Source organism: Triticum dicoccoides, chromosome 3B (genome assembly GCF_002162155.2).
Source record: "Triticum dicoccoides isolate Atlit2015 ecotype Zavitan chromosome 3B, WEW_v2.0, whole genome shotgun sequence".
NCBI lineage: Eukaryota > Viridiplantae > Streptophyta > Magnoliopsida > Poales > Poaceae > Triticum > Triticum dicoccoides.
This window is the reverse complement of record NC_041385.1, coordinates 526,327,243-526,343,187: the sequence shown is the minus strand read 5'-3', so window position 1 is coordinate 526,343,187 and position 15,945 is coordinate 526,327,243. Positions and strand designations below refer to the sequence as shown.

General features: G+C 45.8%; 1 protein-coding gene across 1 annotated transcript; it reads right to left on the bottom strand.

Moving 5' to 3' along the window:
• Positions 1-13,809: 13,809 nt before the first annotated feature.
• Positions 13,810-15,242, bottom strand: LOC119276893 (pathogen-related protein-like). Its single transcript, XM_037558064.1, has 2 exons — positions 14,926-15,242; positions 13,810-14,728 (listed from the first exon to the last, which is right to left on the bottom strand). The coding sequence occupies exons 1-2, from the start codon at positions 15,070-15,072 to the stop codon at positions 14,090-14,092; spliced, it is 786 nt and encodes a 261-aa protein (XP_037413961.1). The 5' UTR covers positions 15,073-15,242; the 3' UTR covers positions 13,810-14,089.
• Positions 15,243-15,945: the final 703 nt, after the last annotated feature.

The following is a 15,945-nucleotide window of genomic DNA, read 5'->3' as shown; positions in this document are numbered from 1 at the left end:
TTGGCAAGGTCCGTCCAACGGAGGTGAAGGAGAGTACCTCGTCCGTCCAAGTGGAAGCTTCTACTTCACGACAAGGTGAACCAAGAGTTGATACGGAAGCATCCACAAGTGGGACACACCAAGATGAAGAAAACGAGGAAGTGCATCAAGATGAACGTCAACAACCTCCTTCTCCACCACGACAAGAGAACGACAACGCCAACAATGAAGAAGGCCAAGAAGAAGAACAAGATGAAGAAGATGTTCAACAAAGACTCAAGCAAAAGCTATCACGAGTTCGAGCAAGAATTGCTAAAGATCATCCCGTCGAGCAAATCTACAATGACATTCAAACTGGGAGAATCACTCGCTCTAAAACTCGTTTAGATAACTTTTGTGAAAACTATTCTTTCATCTCTAGCATTGAACCTATGAAGGTTGAAGAAGCATTGGAACATCCGGATTGGATAAATGCTATGCATGAAGAGCTATACAACTTTGAGAGGAACCAAGTTTGGACATTGGTTGAGAAGCCCGACAACAACCACAACATCATCGGTACCAAATGCGTGTTTAGCAACAAGCAAGATGAAGATGGACAAGTAGTTCGCAACAAAGCACGTCTCGTCACCCAAGGCTACACACAAGTCGAAGGTATGGACTATGGTGAGACTTACGCCCCCGTTGCTAGACTTGAGTCCATTCGCATCTTACTTGCCTATGCTAATCACCATGATATCACCTTGTACCAAATGGACATTAAAAGTGCTTTTCTAAATGGTGAAATAGAGGAGGAAGTTTATGTTAAGCAACCTCCCAGCTTTGTCAATCCTAAGAAACCCAATCATGTTTACAAACTTCACAAAGCTCTTTATGGTCTTAAACAAGCTCCTAGAGCATGGTATAAATGCTTGACCAAGTTCCTTATTGAAAAAGGCTTTGAAATTGGGAAAATTGATTCTACTCTTTTTACTAAAAGGGTTAATGGTGAACTCTTTGTGTGCCAAATTTATGTTGATGATATTATATTTGGTTCAACTAACCCTCATTTTAGTGAAAAGTTTGGGAAGCTAATGTCGGAGAAGTTTGAGATGTCTATGATGAGTGAACTCAAATTCTTTCTTAGTTTGCAAATCAAGAAAACTAAGGAAGGTACTTTTGTCTCTCAAACAAAGTACACCAAGGACTTATTCAAGAAGTTCAATATGCAAGAATGCAAAGGTATGACTACACCCATGCCTACTAGTGGACATCTTGACTTAACCAAAGATGGTGAACCGGTTGATCAAAAGGTTTATCGCTCTATGATTGGTTCATTGTTATATCTATGTGCTTCACGACACGATATTATGCTAAGTGTGTGCATGTGTGCACGATATCAAGCTGCTCCTAAAGAATGTCATCTTAAGGCCGTGAAAAGGATAGTGCGACACTTAATCCATACACCAAATTTTGGCATTTGGTATCCTAAGAGGGCCTCTTTCGATCTTTTTGGCTATTCCGACTCGGACTATGCCGGAGACAAGGTTGATAGAAAGTCCACTTCGGGTACTTGTCAATTTCTTGGTAGATCTCTTGTGTCTTGGTCCTCCAAGAAACAAAACTCAGTATCCTTATCCACTGCCGAAGCGGAATACATTGTCGCTGGTTCATGTTGTGCTCAATTACTTTGGATGACCCAAACTCTTAAAGATTATGGGATATATGTGAAACATGTTCCATTACTTTGTGACAATGAAAGTGCTGTCAAAATTGGTCATAATCCTGTGCAACATTCTCGAACTAAGCATATTGAAGTTCGTCATCATTTCATTCGAGATCATGTTGCTAAAGGTGACATTGATCTTAAGCATGTTCGCATCGAAAAGAATTAGCGGATATATTCACTAAACCTCTTGATGAGAAAGTGTTTTGCAGGTTAAGAGGAGAATTGAACATCATTGATGCTTCAAACTTGGAGTAGAAACTCCATTGGATACATGCAAGACATGAGCTTATGACTAATCCTTGATATTTCTCTTATGATGAAAATCTTATGTCTTGGATATATTTGTATCTTGCATGTTATCTAACCCATGTAGGTACTTGGTTGAATCAAATTCCATGAGGTTGTAACCTACTCATATCTTGAGCAATCTCTACATCACTAAGTCTCTGCACAAAGGTGGTTGAAGACAAGGAAGCACAAAACCATTCAAACATATCCTTTGAGAAATTCTATGTTGAGCTTCATGATTGTCATTTTTGGATACACAAGTGCTCTTCCTTGCAAGAACTAACCCATGTAGGTAGATGGACTCAAATTCTAAGTGGTGCTCCAAATTCTTGATGGGCTACATCAACCTTGAGCAAACCCACACAAGTTCAACTACATGGACAACACCACCATCCAAGGTATGTTATTCCATCTTAGAGAAGCTTTACTCCAAGTCATGAGTTAAAGCAACTCGACAAGATGTGAATACATCAAGATGCTTAAACGAAAAATGGCAAACCCATTTTGAGCTTAAATGATGAGTATGACGTATGATCAACTGATCTCACTTGACTCCTCAGTCGATATACTCTAACATAGGTGACTTTGTCGCCGACCATCTCTAGATGAAGTTCTCTTGTGTTCTTTTCTATGTTTTGCATTTGTCTCATGCATATTTGTTTCCCCTTTCAAAAAAAACTTCATCTAGATTTCTTTCTGTTTGCTCTGCATTTTCTGCATCAAATTCCTTGCATATCATTCAGTTAATTCCTTGCAAATCTTTGTGAGATCTTACTAGTCTAGTGAGCTAAGGTGACAAGTGTTTTCTCTGCGATGAACTCGGTTACACCGATTTGTTATTTTCGGTCCAACCGAATCCTTTCGGTCCAACCGAAGAATACCACTCGGTGCCACCGATTTCACAACAGGAAAAACAGTTTGCCACTTATTCTGTGTTTCTTTTGATCCAGCTCCACTCAATGAATCTTGTCCTCTACAAGCATCACATTTTTATCATTGCTTTATGGTGTGACTCAAGGATCAAACCCATTCACAACAAATACCAGAGGGAGAGAGAGATTACATCTTTATCAAGCCCTTCTTGGAAATTGATGTCAAAGGGGGAGAGAGAGATCACATCAAAGCTTATCTCTTAGAGAGAGATCACATCAGAGAGAGTGTATCACCTTCTCAGGGGGAGAGAGATCCTTCAAAGAGAGAGAGAGAGAGATCTCCAGGGGGAGAGAATACTAGTAGAATGTATTTCTCAAGGATCCCAGATGCTTGGTGTTCAAGAGGAGAGATGCCACATGTATCTTCTTGAGGGGAAAGACATGTTCATATGTGCTTATTTGCTTTAGCTTGCATTAGCTCTGATCATCATTCATATCTTTCAACTCTGATTTTCTATTCCCTATCTTCTCCCAGTATCCCATGCTAGATTCAGGGGGAGCAAGACATCTAAGGGAAAAAATCATTCAAATTCATTGCATATCTTTACTCTTGGGGACATGTCTAATCAAATGTAGTACTTAGTACTCACTCTCTACATGTCATCCCAGTCTTGGTATTCTTGTGGTTTCTTTTGTTTGCTCTGGCTAGTAGATGTATCTGTGTTATCTAACCTTGTTTACCCAGGTTCATTCCATCCTAAGCCAACTCAAGACTACAAGGTAAGTATATTCATCACAATCATGTGTATGAGGAATTCTTGCTGATGTACATACTGTTTGCAAGAAGGACTCATGGGCATGAAGGTATTTCCTTTAATACTTTTTGCTCTGATGCATATGGCCAAGATACATGTAACACATTGCCTGCTCTATCATGGTTATGCTATCACATGCTTCTATATTCCATATTCACATGATTGCATACATGTAGGGGGAGCCTATGCTTGTTACATGTCTTTCCAAAGCTCTACTTGCTATTCTTTATATATTTATCTAAAGCTTTGATGTATGTTGTCATCAATTACCAAAAAGGGGGAGATTGAAAGCACAAGTTCTCCCTAGGTGGTTTTGGTAATTAATGTCAACATATCTCTTGTTGGACTAACATTTTTATCTAGTATGTTTCAGATAAGTTCAACAATGGAGTGGCATAGACTAAAGGATGTGGGAACTCCTTCAAGATGCTAAGGACAAAGGACTGGCTCAAGCTTCAAGCTCAAGACTCTTCATTTTACATTTTAGTGATCCAAGATCACATTGAGTCTATAGGAAAAGCCAATACTATCAAGGAGGGATGAGGTGTTGCTTAATGAGCCTCTTGCTTCAAGTGCTTAGTGATATGCTCCCAATACCCTCAACTACTTTCCCACTTCCACACATATGTCCTAAACCTAAAGTCAAACTCGGCCCCACTGATTCTTCCTATCCGGCGCCACTGAGTTTGGATGTCTTAGCCACTGCCAAGGCAAATCGGTTTCACCGATAGGGATCTCGGTCTCACCGAGATGGGATTGTAATCTCTCTGTGTATGTCCATTATCAAATCGGTCTCACCGAGTTTGAGCAATCGATACTACCGAGATTACAATGCAAACTTTCTGGTTGACTCATTACCAAAATCGGTCCCACCGAGTTTGATAATCGGTCCAACCGAGTTTGCCTGACCAACTCTCTGGAAAGCTTATTACCAAAATCGGTCTCACCGAGTTTGAGTAATCGGTCTTACCGAGATTACATTATGCCCTAACCCTAACCGAATCGGTCCTACCGAGTTGCATTTCGGTCCCACCGAAAACCCTAACAGTCACATTATTTGCTAAATCGGTCTGATCGAGTTCAACGATTTGGTCCCACCGAGTTTGGTAGATTGTGTAAAACGGTTAGATTTTGTGTGGAGGCTATATATACCCCTCCACCTCCTCTTCATTCGTGGAGAGAGCCATCAGACTGAACCTACACTTTGAGTATCCTATTTCTAAGAGAGAACTACCTACTCATGTGTTGAGGCCAAGATATTCCATTCCTACCATATGAATCTTGATCTCTAGCCTTCCCCAAGTTGCTTTCCACTCAAATCCTCTTTCCACCAGATCCAAATCCTATGAGAGAGAGTTGAGTGTTGGGGAGACTATCATTTGAAGCATAAGAGCAAGGAGTTCATCATCAATGCACCATTTGTTACTTCTTGGAGAGTGGTGTCTCCTAGATTGGCTAGGTGTCACTTGGGAGCCTCCGACAAGATTGTGGAGTTGAACCAAGGAGTTTGTAAGGGCAAGGAGATCGCCTACTTCGTGAAGATCTACCGCTAGTGAGGCAAGTCCTTCGTGGGCGACGGCCATGGTGGGATAGACAAGGTTGCTTCTTCGTGGACCCTTCGTGGGTGGAGCCCTCCGTGGACTCGCGCAACCGTTACCCTTTGTGGGTTGAAGTCTCCATCAACGTGGATGTACGATAGCGCCACCTATCGGAACCACGCCAAAAACATCAGTGTCTCCAATTGCGTTTGAATCCTCCAATCCCTTCCCTTTACATTCTTGCAAGTTGCATGCTTTACTTTCCGCTGCTCATATACTCATTGCATGCTTGCTTGATATGTATTATGAATGTTAAACTTGTGCCTAAACTCCACTCAAACTTTAAAGAAACTTAAAAACTGCAACTTTGGCTCTTAGTGTCTAATCACCCCCCTCTAGACACCTCTTCTCAAGGTCCTACAATACTTCATGAAACGGCAAATCAGTTGCTGCTCTAGTGAAGAAACCCAAGGTTGAACCCAAACCCGAGACTCGGTGCTTCTGTAATAAAGGGAACAGCCACTGGAGCAGAATTACCCTAGATACTTGGTAGATGAGAAGGCTGGCAAGGTAGATAGAAGTATATTGGATATACATTGTATTAAATGTGTACTTTACTAGTACTCCTAGTAGCAGCAGGGTATTAGATACCGGTTCGTTGCTAAGTGTTAGTAACTCGAAACAAAAGGCTACAGAATAAACGGAGACTAGCTAAAGGTGAGATGACGATGTGTGTTGGAAGTGTTTCCAAGGTTGATGTGATCAAGCATCGCATGCTCTCTCTACCATCAAGATTGGTGTTAAACCTAAATAATTGTTATTTGGTATTTGCGTTGAGCATAAACATGATTGGATTATGTTTATCGCAATACGGTTATTCATTTAAGGAGAATAATGGTTACTCTGTTTATTTGAATAATACCTTCAATGGTCTTGCACCTAAAATGAATGGTTTATTGAATCTCGATCGTAGTGATACATAGGTTCATGCCAAAAGATATAAGATAGTAATGATAGTACCACCTACTTGTGGCACTGCCATGTAAGTCATATTGATATAAAACGCATGAAGAAGCTCCATGTTGATGGATCTTTGGACTCACTCATTTTTGAAAAGATTGAGACATGCAAACCATGTCTATTGGTGTATACGCATGAAGAAACTCCATGCAGATGGATTATTTGGACTCACTTGATTTTGAATCACTTGAGACATGCAAATCATACCACATGGGCAAGATGACTGAAAAGCCTCGGTTTCAGTAAGATGGAACAAGAAAGCAACTTAATGGAAGTAACACATTTTGATGTGTGTAGTCCAATGAGTGCTGAGGCACGCAGTGGATATCGTTATGTTTTTACTTCACGGATGATTTGAGTAGATACTGAGTATATTTACTTGATGAAACACAAGTCTGAATTATTGAATGGTTCAAGTAATTTCAGAATCAAGTTGAAGATCATCATGACAAGAGGATAAAATGTCTACGATATGATCATAGAGATGAGTATCTGAGTTATGAGCTTTGGTACGCAACTAAGACATTGTGGAAATTGTTTCACAATTAATACCGCCTGGAACACCATAGTGTGATGGTGTGTCTGAACATCATAGTTGCACCCTATTGGATATGGTGCGTACCATGGTGTCTCTTATCGAATTACCACTATCGTTCATGGGTTAGGCATTAGAGACAACCGCACTCACTTTAATAGGGCACCACGTAATTCCATTGAGACGACACCGTTTGAACTATGGTTTGGAGAAACCTAAGTTGTCGTTTCTTAAAAGTTTGGGGCTGCGACGCTTATGTGAAAAAGTTTCAGGTTGATAAGCTCGAACCCAAAGCAGATAAAATGCATCTTCATAGGACACCCAAAACAGTTGGGTATACCTCCTAATTCAGATCCAAAAGCAATAGGGATTGTTTCTTGAATCGGGTCCTTTCTCGAGGAAAAGTTTGTCTCGAAAAGTTGAGTGGGAGGATGGCGGAGACTTGATATGGTTATTGAACCATCACTACAACTAGTGTGTAGCAGGGCACAGGAAGTTGTTCCTGTGGCACCTACACCAATTGAAGTAGAAGCTTATGATAGTGATCATGAAACTTCGGATCAAGTCACTACCATACCCCGTAGGGTGACAAGGATGCCTACTACTTCAGAGTGGTACAGTAATCCTGTCTTGAAGGTCATGTTGCTAGACAACAATGAACCTACGAGCTATGGAGAAGCGATGGTGGGCCCATATTCTGACAAATGGTTAGAAGCCATGGAATCCGAGATAGGATCCATGTATCAGAACAAAGCATGGACTTTGGTGGACTTGCCCGATGATCGGCAAGCCATTGAGATAAATGGATCTTTAAGAAGAAGGCGGACGTGGACGGTAATGTCACCGTCTATGAAGCTCGACTTGTGGCGAAGAGTTCTTCACAAGTTCAAGGAGTTGACTACGATGAGATTTTCTCATCCGTAGCGATGCTTAAGTCCGTCGGAATCATGTTAGCATTGGCTGCATTTATGAAATCTGGCAGATGGATGTCAAAACGAGTTTCCTTACCAGTTTTCATAAGGAAAGGTTGTATGTGATACAATCAGAAGGTTTTGCCAATCCTAAAAGATGCTAACAAGTATGCAAAGCTCCACCAGTCCTTCTAAGGACTGGAGGAAGCATCTCGGAGTTGGAATATACACTTTGATGAGATGATCAAAGATTTTGGGTTTATACAAAGTTTATGAGAAACTTGTATTTCCAAAGAAGTGGGTGGGAGCACTATAGAATTTCTGATGAGTATATGTTGTTGACATATTGTTGGTCAGAAATGATGTAGAGTTTCTGGAAAGCATATAGGGTTATTTGAAAAGCGTTTTTCAAGGGAAAACCTGGATTAGGCTGCTTGAACATTGAGCATCAAGATCTATGAGGATAGATCAAAAAATGCTAAATGGTACTTTCAAATGAGCACATACCTTGACATGATCTTGAAGGTGTTCAAGATGGATCAGTAAAAGAAGGAGTTCTTGCGTGAGTTGTAAGGTACGAAGTTAAGACTTAAAGCTCGACCACGACAGAAAAGAGAGAAAGGACGAAGGTCGTCCCCTATGCTTTAGACGTAGGCTCTATAGTATGTTATGCTGTGTACCGCACCTGATGTGTGCCTTGCTACATATCTGGCAAGAGGGTACAAAGGTGATCAAGGAGTGGATCACCAGATAGCGGTCAAAATTATCCTTAGAGGAATAAGGATATGTTTCTCGGTTATGGAGGTGATAAAGAGTTCGACGTAAAGAGTTGCGTCGATGCAAGCTTTAACACCTATCCGAAAGACTCTGAGTAGCAAACCGGATACGTATAGTGGAGCGACCATTTGGAATAGCTCCAAGTGGAGCGTGGAAGCAGAATTTACAATATGACCTAGAGATTTGCGAAGTACATATGGATCTGAATGTTGCAGACCCTTTGACTAAAACCTCTCTCACAAGCAAAACATGATCAAACCCCAGAACTCATTGAGTCTTAATCACATGATGATGTGAACTAGTTTAGTGACACTAGTAAACTTTTTGGATGTTGGTCACATGGCGATGTGACCTGTGAGTGTTAATCACATGGCGATGTGAACTAGATTATTGACTCTAGTGCAAGTGGGAGACTGTTGGAAATATGCCCTAGAGGCAATAATAAATTAGTTATTATTATTATATTTCCTTGTTCATGATAATCATTTATTATCCATGCTATAATTGTATTGATAGGAAACTCAGATACATGTGTGGGTACATAGACAACACCATGTCCCTAGTAAGCCTCTAGTTGACTAGCTCGTTGATCAATAGATGGTTACGATTTCCTAACCATGGACATTGGATGTCGTTGATAATGGGATCACATCATTAGGAGAATGATGTGATGGACAAGACCCAATCCTAAGCCTAGCACAATGATCGTGTAGTTCGTATGCTAAAGCTTTTCTAATGTCAAGTATCATTGTTGGGGAACGTTGCAGAAAATTAAAATTTTTCCTACGGTTTCACCAAGATCCATCTATGAGTTCATCTAAGCAACGAGTCAAGGGAGTGAGTTTGCATCTACATACCACTTGTAGATCGAGTGCGGAAGCGTTCAAGGGGATGGTGATGATGGAGTCGTACTCGCCGTGATTCAGATCACCGATGACCAAGTGCTGAACGGACAGCACCTCCGCGTTCAACACACGTACGGTACGGACGACGTCTCCTCCGTCTTGATCCAGCAAGGAGGAAGGAGAGGTTGAGGAAGACAGCTCCAACGGCAGCACGACGGCGTGATGTTGTTGGTGCAGCAGTACTCCGACAGGGCTTCGCCAAGCACGTACGGAGGAGGAGAGGTGTTGGGGAGGGGAGGGGTTGCGCCTTGGCTTAGGTAATCAGCCCTCCCCTCACCCCTCTATTTATAGGGGAAGGGGCAAAGGGGGGCCGGCCCCTCTAGATGGGATCTAGAGGGGGGGCGGCGGCCAGGGAGGGGGAACTTGCCCCCCAAGCAAGGGGGGCGCCCCCTCTAGGGTTCCCCCCCCCCAACCCTAGGCGCATGGGCCCAAGGGGGGGGGGCGCCCAACCCTTCAGGGGCTGGCTCCTGCCCCACGCAGCCCATGTGGCCCCCCGGGAGGGGTGGCCCCTCCCGGTGGACCCCCGAAACCCTTCCGGTGGCCCCGGTACAATACCGATATGCCCCCGAAACCTTCCGGTGTCCGTATGACAGCTTCCCATATATAAATCTTTACCTCCGTACCATTTCGGAACTCCTCGTGACGTCCGGGATCTCATCCGGGACTCCGAACAACATTCGGTAATCACATACAAGTCTTCCCAATAACCCTAGCGTCACCGAACCTTAAGTGTGTGGACCCTACGGGTTCGGGAGACACGCAGACATGACCGAGACGGCTCTCAGGTCAATAACCAACAGCGGGATCTGGATACCCATGTTGGCTCCCACATGCTCCTCGATGAAGTCATCGGATGAACCACGATGTCGAGGATTCAAGCAACCCCATATACTATTCCCTTTGTCAATCGGTATGTTACAAGCCCGAGACTCGATCGTCGGTATCCCAATACCTCGTTCGGTCTCGTTACCGGCAAGTCACTTTACTCGTATCGTAATGCATGATCCTGTGACCAAACACTTGGTCACTTTGAGCTCATTATGATGATGCATTACCGAGTGGGCCCAGAGATACCTCTCCGTCATACGGAGTGACAAATCCCAGTCTCGATCCGTGTCAACCCAACAAACACTTTCGGAGATACCTGTAGTGCACCTTTATAGTCACCCAGTTACGTTGTGACGTTTAGTACACCCAAAGCACTCCTACGGTATCCGGGAGTTACACGATCTCATGGTCTAAGGAAGAGATACTTGACATTGAAAAAGCTCTAGCAAAACGAACTACACGATTTTGTGCTATGCTTAGGATTGGGTCTTGTCCATCACATCATTCTCCTAATGATGTGATCCCGTTGTCAATGACATCTAATGTCCATAGTCAGGAAACCATGACTATCTGTTGACCAACGAGCTAGTCAACTAGAGGATCACTAGGGACATGTTATGGTCTATGTATTCACACGTGTATTAGGATTTCCGGATAATACAATTATAGCATGAATAAAAGACAATTATCATGAACAAGGAAATATAATAATAATGCTTTTATTATTGCCTCTAGGGCATATTTCCAACAATCATTTCCTTAGACCATGAGATTGTGCAACTCCCGGATATCGTAGGAATGCTTTGGGTGTACCAAACGTCACAACGTAAGTGGGTGGCTATAAAGGTGCACTACGGGTATCTCCGAAAGTGTCTGTTGGGTTGGCACGAATCGAGACTGGGATTTGTCACTCCGTGTGACAGAGAGGTATCTCTGGGCCCACTCGGTAGGACATCATCATAATGTGCACAATGTGACCAAGGGGTTGATCACGGGATGATGTGTTCCGGAACGAGTAAAGAGACTTGCCGGTAACGAGATTGAACAAGGTATCGGGATATCGACGATCGAATCTCGGGCAAGTACTATACCGCTAGACAAAGGGAATTGAATACGGGATTGATTGAATCCTCGACATCGTGGTTCATCCGATGAGATCATCATGGAACATGTGGGAGCCAACATGGGTATACAGATCCCGCTGTTGGTTATTGGCCGGAGAGTTGTCTTGGTCATGTCTACGTGTCTCCCGAACCCGTAGGGTCTACACACTTAAGGTTCGATGACGCTAGGGTTATAGGGAATAGATGTACGTGGTTACCGAATGTTCTTCGGAGTCCCGGATGAGATCCTGGACGTCACGTGGAGTTCTGAAATGATCCGGAGGTAAAGATTTATATATGGGAAGTCCTGTTTTGGTCATCTGAAAAGTTTCGGGTGCTATCGGTAACGTACCGGGACCACCGGGAGGGTCCCGGGGGTCCACCGGGTGGGGCCACCGGCCCCATAGGGGTTGCATGGGCCAAGTGTGGGAGGGGACCAGCCCTAGGTGGGCTGGTGCGCCGCCCCCCCCCCCCACCAGGGCCCAAGGCGCCTAGGGTTTGGGGAGGGGGTGCCTCCACCTTACTTGGGGGGCAAGTTTCCCCCTCCCCCCCTTGGCCGCACCCTAGATGGGATCTAGGGGCTGCCGCACCCCTTGGGGTGGGAACCCTAGAGGGGGTGCAGCCCCCTCCCTCTCCCCTATATATAGTTGAGATCTTTGGGGCTGCCAACACATGATTTGATCTCCCTCTTGGCGCAACCCTACCTCTCTCCCTCCTCGTCTCTCATAGTGCTTGGCGAAGCCCTGCTGGAGTACCACGCTCCTCCACCACCACCACGCCGTCGTGCTGCTGCTGGACGGAGTCTTCCCCAACCTCTCCCTCTCTCCTTGATGGATCACGGCATGGGAGACGTCACCGGGCTGCACGTGTGTTGAACGCGAAGGTGCCGTCCGTTTGGCACTAGGATCATCGGTGATTTGGATCATGACGAGTACGACTCCATCAACCCCATTCACTTGAACACTTCCGCTTAGCGATCTACGAGGGTATGTAGATGCACTCTCCTTCCCCTCGTTGCTAGATTACTCCATAGATTGATCTTGGTGATGCGTAGAAATTTTTTGATTTCTGCTACGTTCCCCAACAACCCCACCAGGGATGAGGTGGGGCACTAACCCTTTAACGTGACCCGCTACACGCGCTTTATTAATCATGCCTGACAAGGCATCCGCAACAAAGTTAAAAATGAGAGGCGAGCTTGGGTCTCCCTGCCGGAGGCTCCGTTTGTTACGGAAGAACTTGCCCATTGTGCCATTGATAGTGACCGCCGTGTGCCCACTACACATGAGGTGCATGATGCGGTGCACAAAGCCTGCCTCAAAACCTTTTTTGAGGAAGACTTCTCGCACAAACTCCCAGTTCGTGCTATCATATGCTTTCTCGAAATCTAATTTAAGGAGCACGCCCTGGGCCCTAGTGTGTTTTAACTCGTGAACGATTTCTTGAAGCGCAATTGGGCCCTCAAGAATGTTTCGACGTTTAAGAAAACATATCTGACTAGAACTAATGACCCGTTGAACGACCGGGGCCAATCACGATGCATAAGCTTTCGCACAGATTTTGAAAGGCACATTAATCAGGGTAATGGGTCTAAAAAGCTTAATGTTATCTGCCTCTTTCACCTTAGGGATAAGGCTAATGGCACCGTGATTCAGGCGAGAAAGGTCGAGCATACCCAGCGCAAAGCCGTTGACAATATCATAAAACAGATGCTTAAGGCATGGCCAAAACTTCTTGAAGAACTCTACAGGCCACCCGTCCGGACCGGGCGCCGTGCTCGTTTTCATGCCGTCTAGGGCCTGATCAATTTCCTCGGGCAGAAAAGAAAGAGCAAGCCTGCCGTTCTCCTCCGGGGATACACGCTCCGCTTGATCCCACAGATCACCGCGCAAGCAAATCGGTTTTTCGTCGGCCGTCCCCAAAAGGCCTATGAAAAACTCGTAAATATGAGCCACGATTTGTTCCTGCGTCAACAGGAGCCCGTGATCGGACTGCAGACGAAGAATGGAGCACTTCCGTTTCCTCCCGTTCGCATAAGCGTGGAAATATCCGGTGTTTGCGTCTCCTTTCGTGACCCATTTGACTCCGCCCCTACGTCGCAAATACTCCTCCTCCACTCGCAAAATCGCCATGACTTGGTTTTCCAAGGCGTACCTATGGGCCCACTCGTCTTCCAAGAAAGGGCGGCGATCTGCTTCCGCATCTAACAGCGCAATTGCCTCTACAATACGCAAGAGAGTATAACATGTGGGCCCTTATAATCGATGATAGGACTATAATCCCAGTTGCTAATGATTTTTTCCCGGTGCATCAACCAGGGTCGGGATCGGGATCAGTGTGTAAAGGGTATCGATTTCCGGGATTCAATGGTTAAGGTTCAGTTCCCACGGGCAAGTTTGCCAGAGTGGTTTTGATTAGCGTTTTGACTGATGTGGCACCTACATATAGGCCTGTCACGTGCAACATTACTAATTTTCTTCATAATAAAGTTACATAAATTTATTTCATAGAGGAAATATGGTTTTTGTTGTTGTTGCAAGAAACAGTTTAATTCAAGCAGAAATCAATCATCTAGCACGTCAGAAACCACTTCTTCACAGAGCTGTACTCACTGATCCCGATCGATCTGATCTGGACCCAACAACTTCCAACAAACAACAAGCACTTAACAGTACGATTACACGTTGAACTGAGCTTTCAGTTGGTCTCCAAAGCTGACGAAAAAGATCTATCGATTGCGAAACAGTGATGCAACAGCAACACCCTGAAGACTGGAGGCTTGACACGTTTTATTCGACGAGGCCACTCGATCACCCCTGCTTTCCAGAGCCAAGGAAGGGGCAGGCCTGCGGCTGCGCGTCAGCACCTGATGCGGACACCGTAGCCGCCTCGCGGAGCCTCCCGGCGAGCGCCGCCGCCGCCTCGTCTTCCTCCTTGGGACCCTTGATAAGCCCCGCGAGAAGCTCCCCCGGGTCGTAGAACACCTCCACGTCCTCCGCCCGCAGCTGCTCGTCCACCTTGAGCACGGCGACGCCGTAGAACTCGACTTTGTCCCCGGTGGGGGCGTGGCCCTTGTAGGGCCCCTCCATGTGGCCCCAGTGCCGGAACTTGAAGGCGATCACCGGCGGGCCGGAGTAGACCTTGACCACCTCCCACGCGAACCCGCGCGGGAAGGCGGAGCGGAACAGGTCGTGCGAGGACTCGAACGTCTCGGCGGTGGCGTCGTACGCGCCGGTGCCCGGCAGGATCGGGCTGGCGAGCAGCGCGTTGTAGCTGCCCATGGCCAGCGTCTCCTCCCCCGTCAGGGCCCGCCCGCCGTTCACGGACAGGGTGAACCGGCCGGGGCTCACCGACTTGAAGTCCTCGATGCGGGCCTTGTGCGACAGCTCCATCTCCCACGTCTTGATCGCGTTCTGCACCACCTCCTCAAGCGACCCCTTCGCCCACTCCTGCAAAGGGACAAGAAACGCGCGTGTGACGCACCGACGCATGCAGATGCAGCCGCCGGTTTGCCGCGAGGCCGCGACAAAGAGGCGTTCCTTCCCCGTCGCAGAAAACAAGAGCGCGGTGGCGTTTCTTCCGCATGACGGACACGGGACGCACGTCAGGGCGTCTGAAGAACTGAAGATCGACGGAAACGGAATACCTGAGTCCTCCCGGCCTCGAAGAGGCTGTTCACGGCGTCGTACGTGGGTGGCGCGCCGTGCCGCCACACGGTGTTCTTCTCGCCCTCGCCGGCCAGGTGAGACCTGTACTTGTCGCCGCCGGAGGAATCTCCTGCTGGTACCGCCATCAGATCAGACGTGCACGCTGAGAACCTGGGACACTCAACGGATGGCGAAGAGCCTACGACGGTGCTGAGTGCTCTAGGTAGTCTCACTCTTTTGTGCGCTCGCCTTTGAATGCAATTATGGATGGCTGGATGGCTGGATGGGTGGGGCTTTTAAAGGTGTGCGTCGGAGAGGATACAGGCTTGTTTAACTGACAGCTGAATGTTTTTTCCTCTGTAAACCAAAAATAATAATGGAAACTTTTATCGGCTGGATCCGATCTCACTCAATGTAGATGCTGCACGTGTATATATGTCTTTTGCCTTTTGCCAGCCAGGCCATTGTTACCTGCCTTAAACTTTTTTTTGGAAGAAAAAACACTCGGGAATTAGGTGGTTGCTTAGACAATTTGTAGAAGTATATTACTCGAGTACTGTTATTATCTTGATTGATGGAGTAAAAGAAATCTAGGTTTGACTACAGAGGTTATTTAACCGACGGAGAATCTTTTTGACACTTCGCTTCCAGACCTTGGCCGCCCAAATTGACCGTCACAAACTTATCTCAGCGCTTCATCTGCTTCTGATGGCTGATCACCACCTTCCTCATCTTACCCCTCAAAACTCCCCTTATACGTACTTAAAAAGTTACCGCAAAAAACAAAAACGTACTTAAAAAGCAGATAACGTTATTTCTTCTTCTTAAGCTTACCGCTCTACATTGACGAAAAAGGGTTTCCCCCCGCTTTGTATTCCAAAGCAACCAACCGATACATCCAAGGATAGGTGCTGGGGCGGAAGCAGCACAGTCACACCCAAAAAAACGAAAAAGAAACAACAAGAGAAAAGAATGCCGACAACGGCGGATCGACGGAAACGAAGAAGCTTCACGACCAC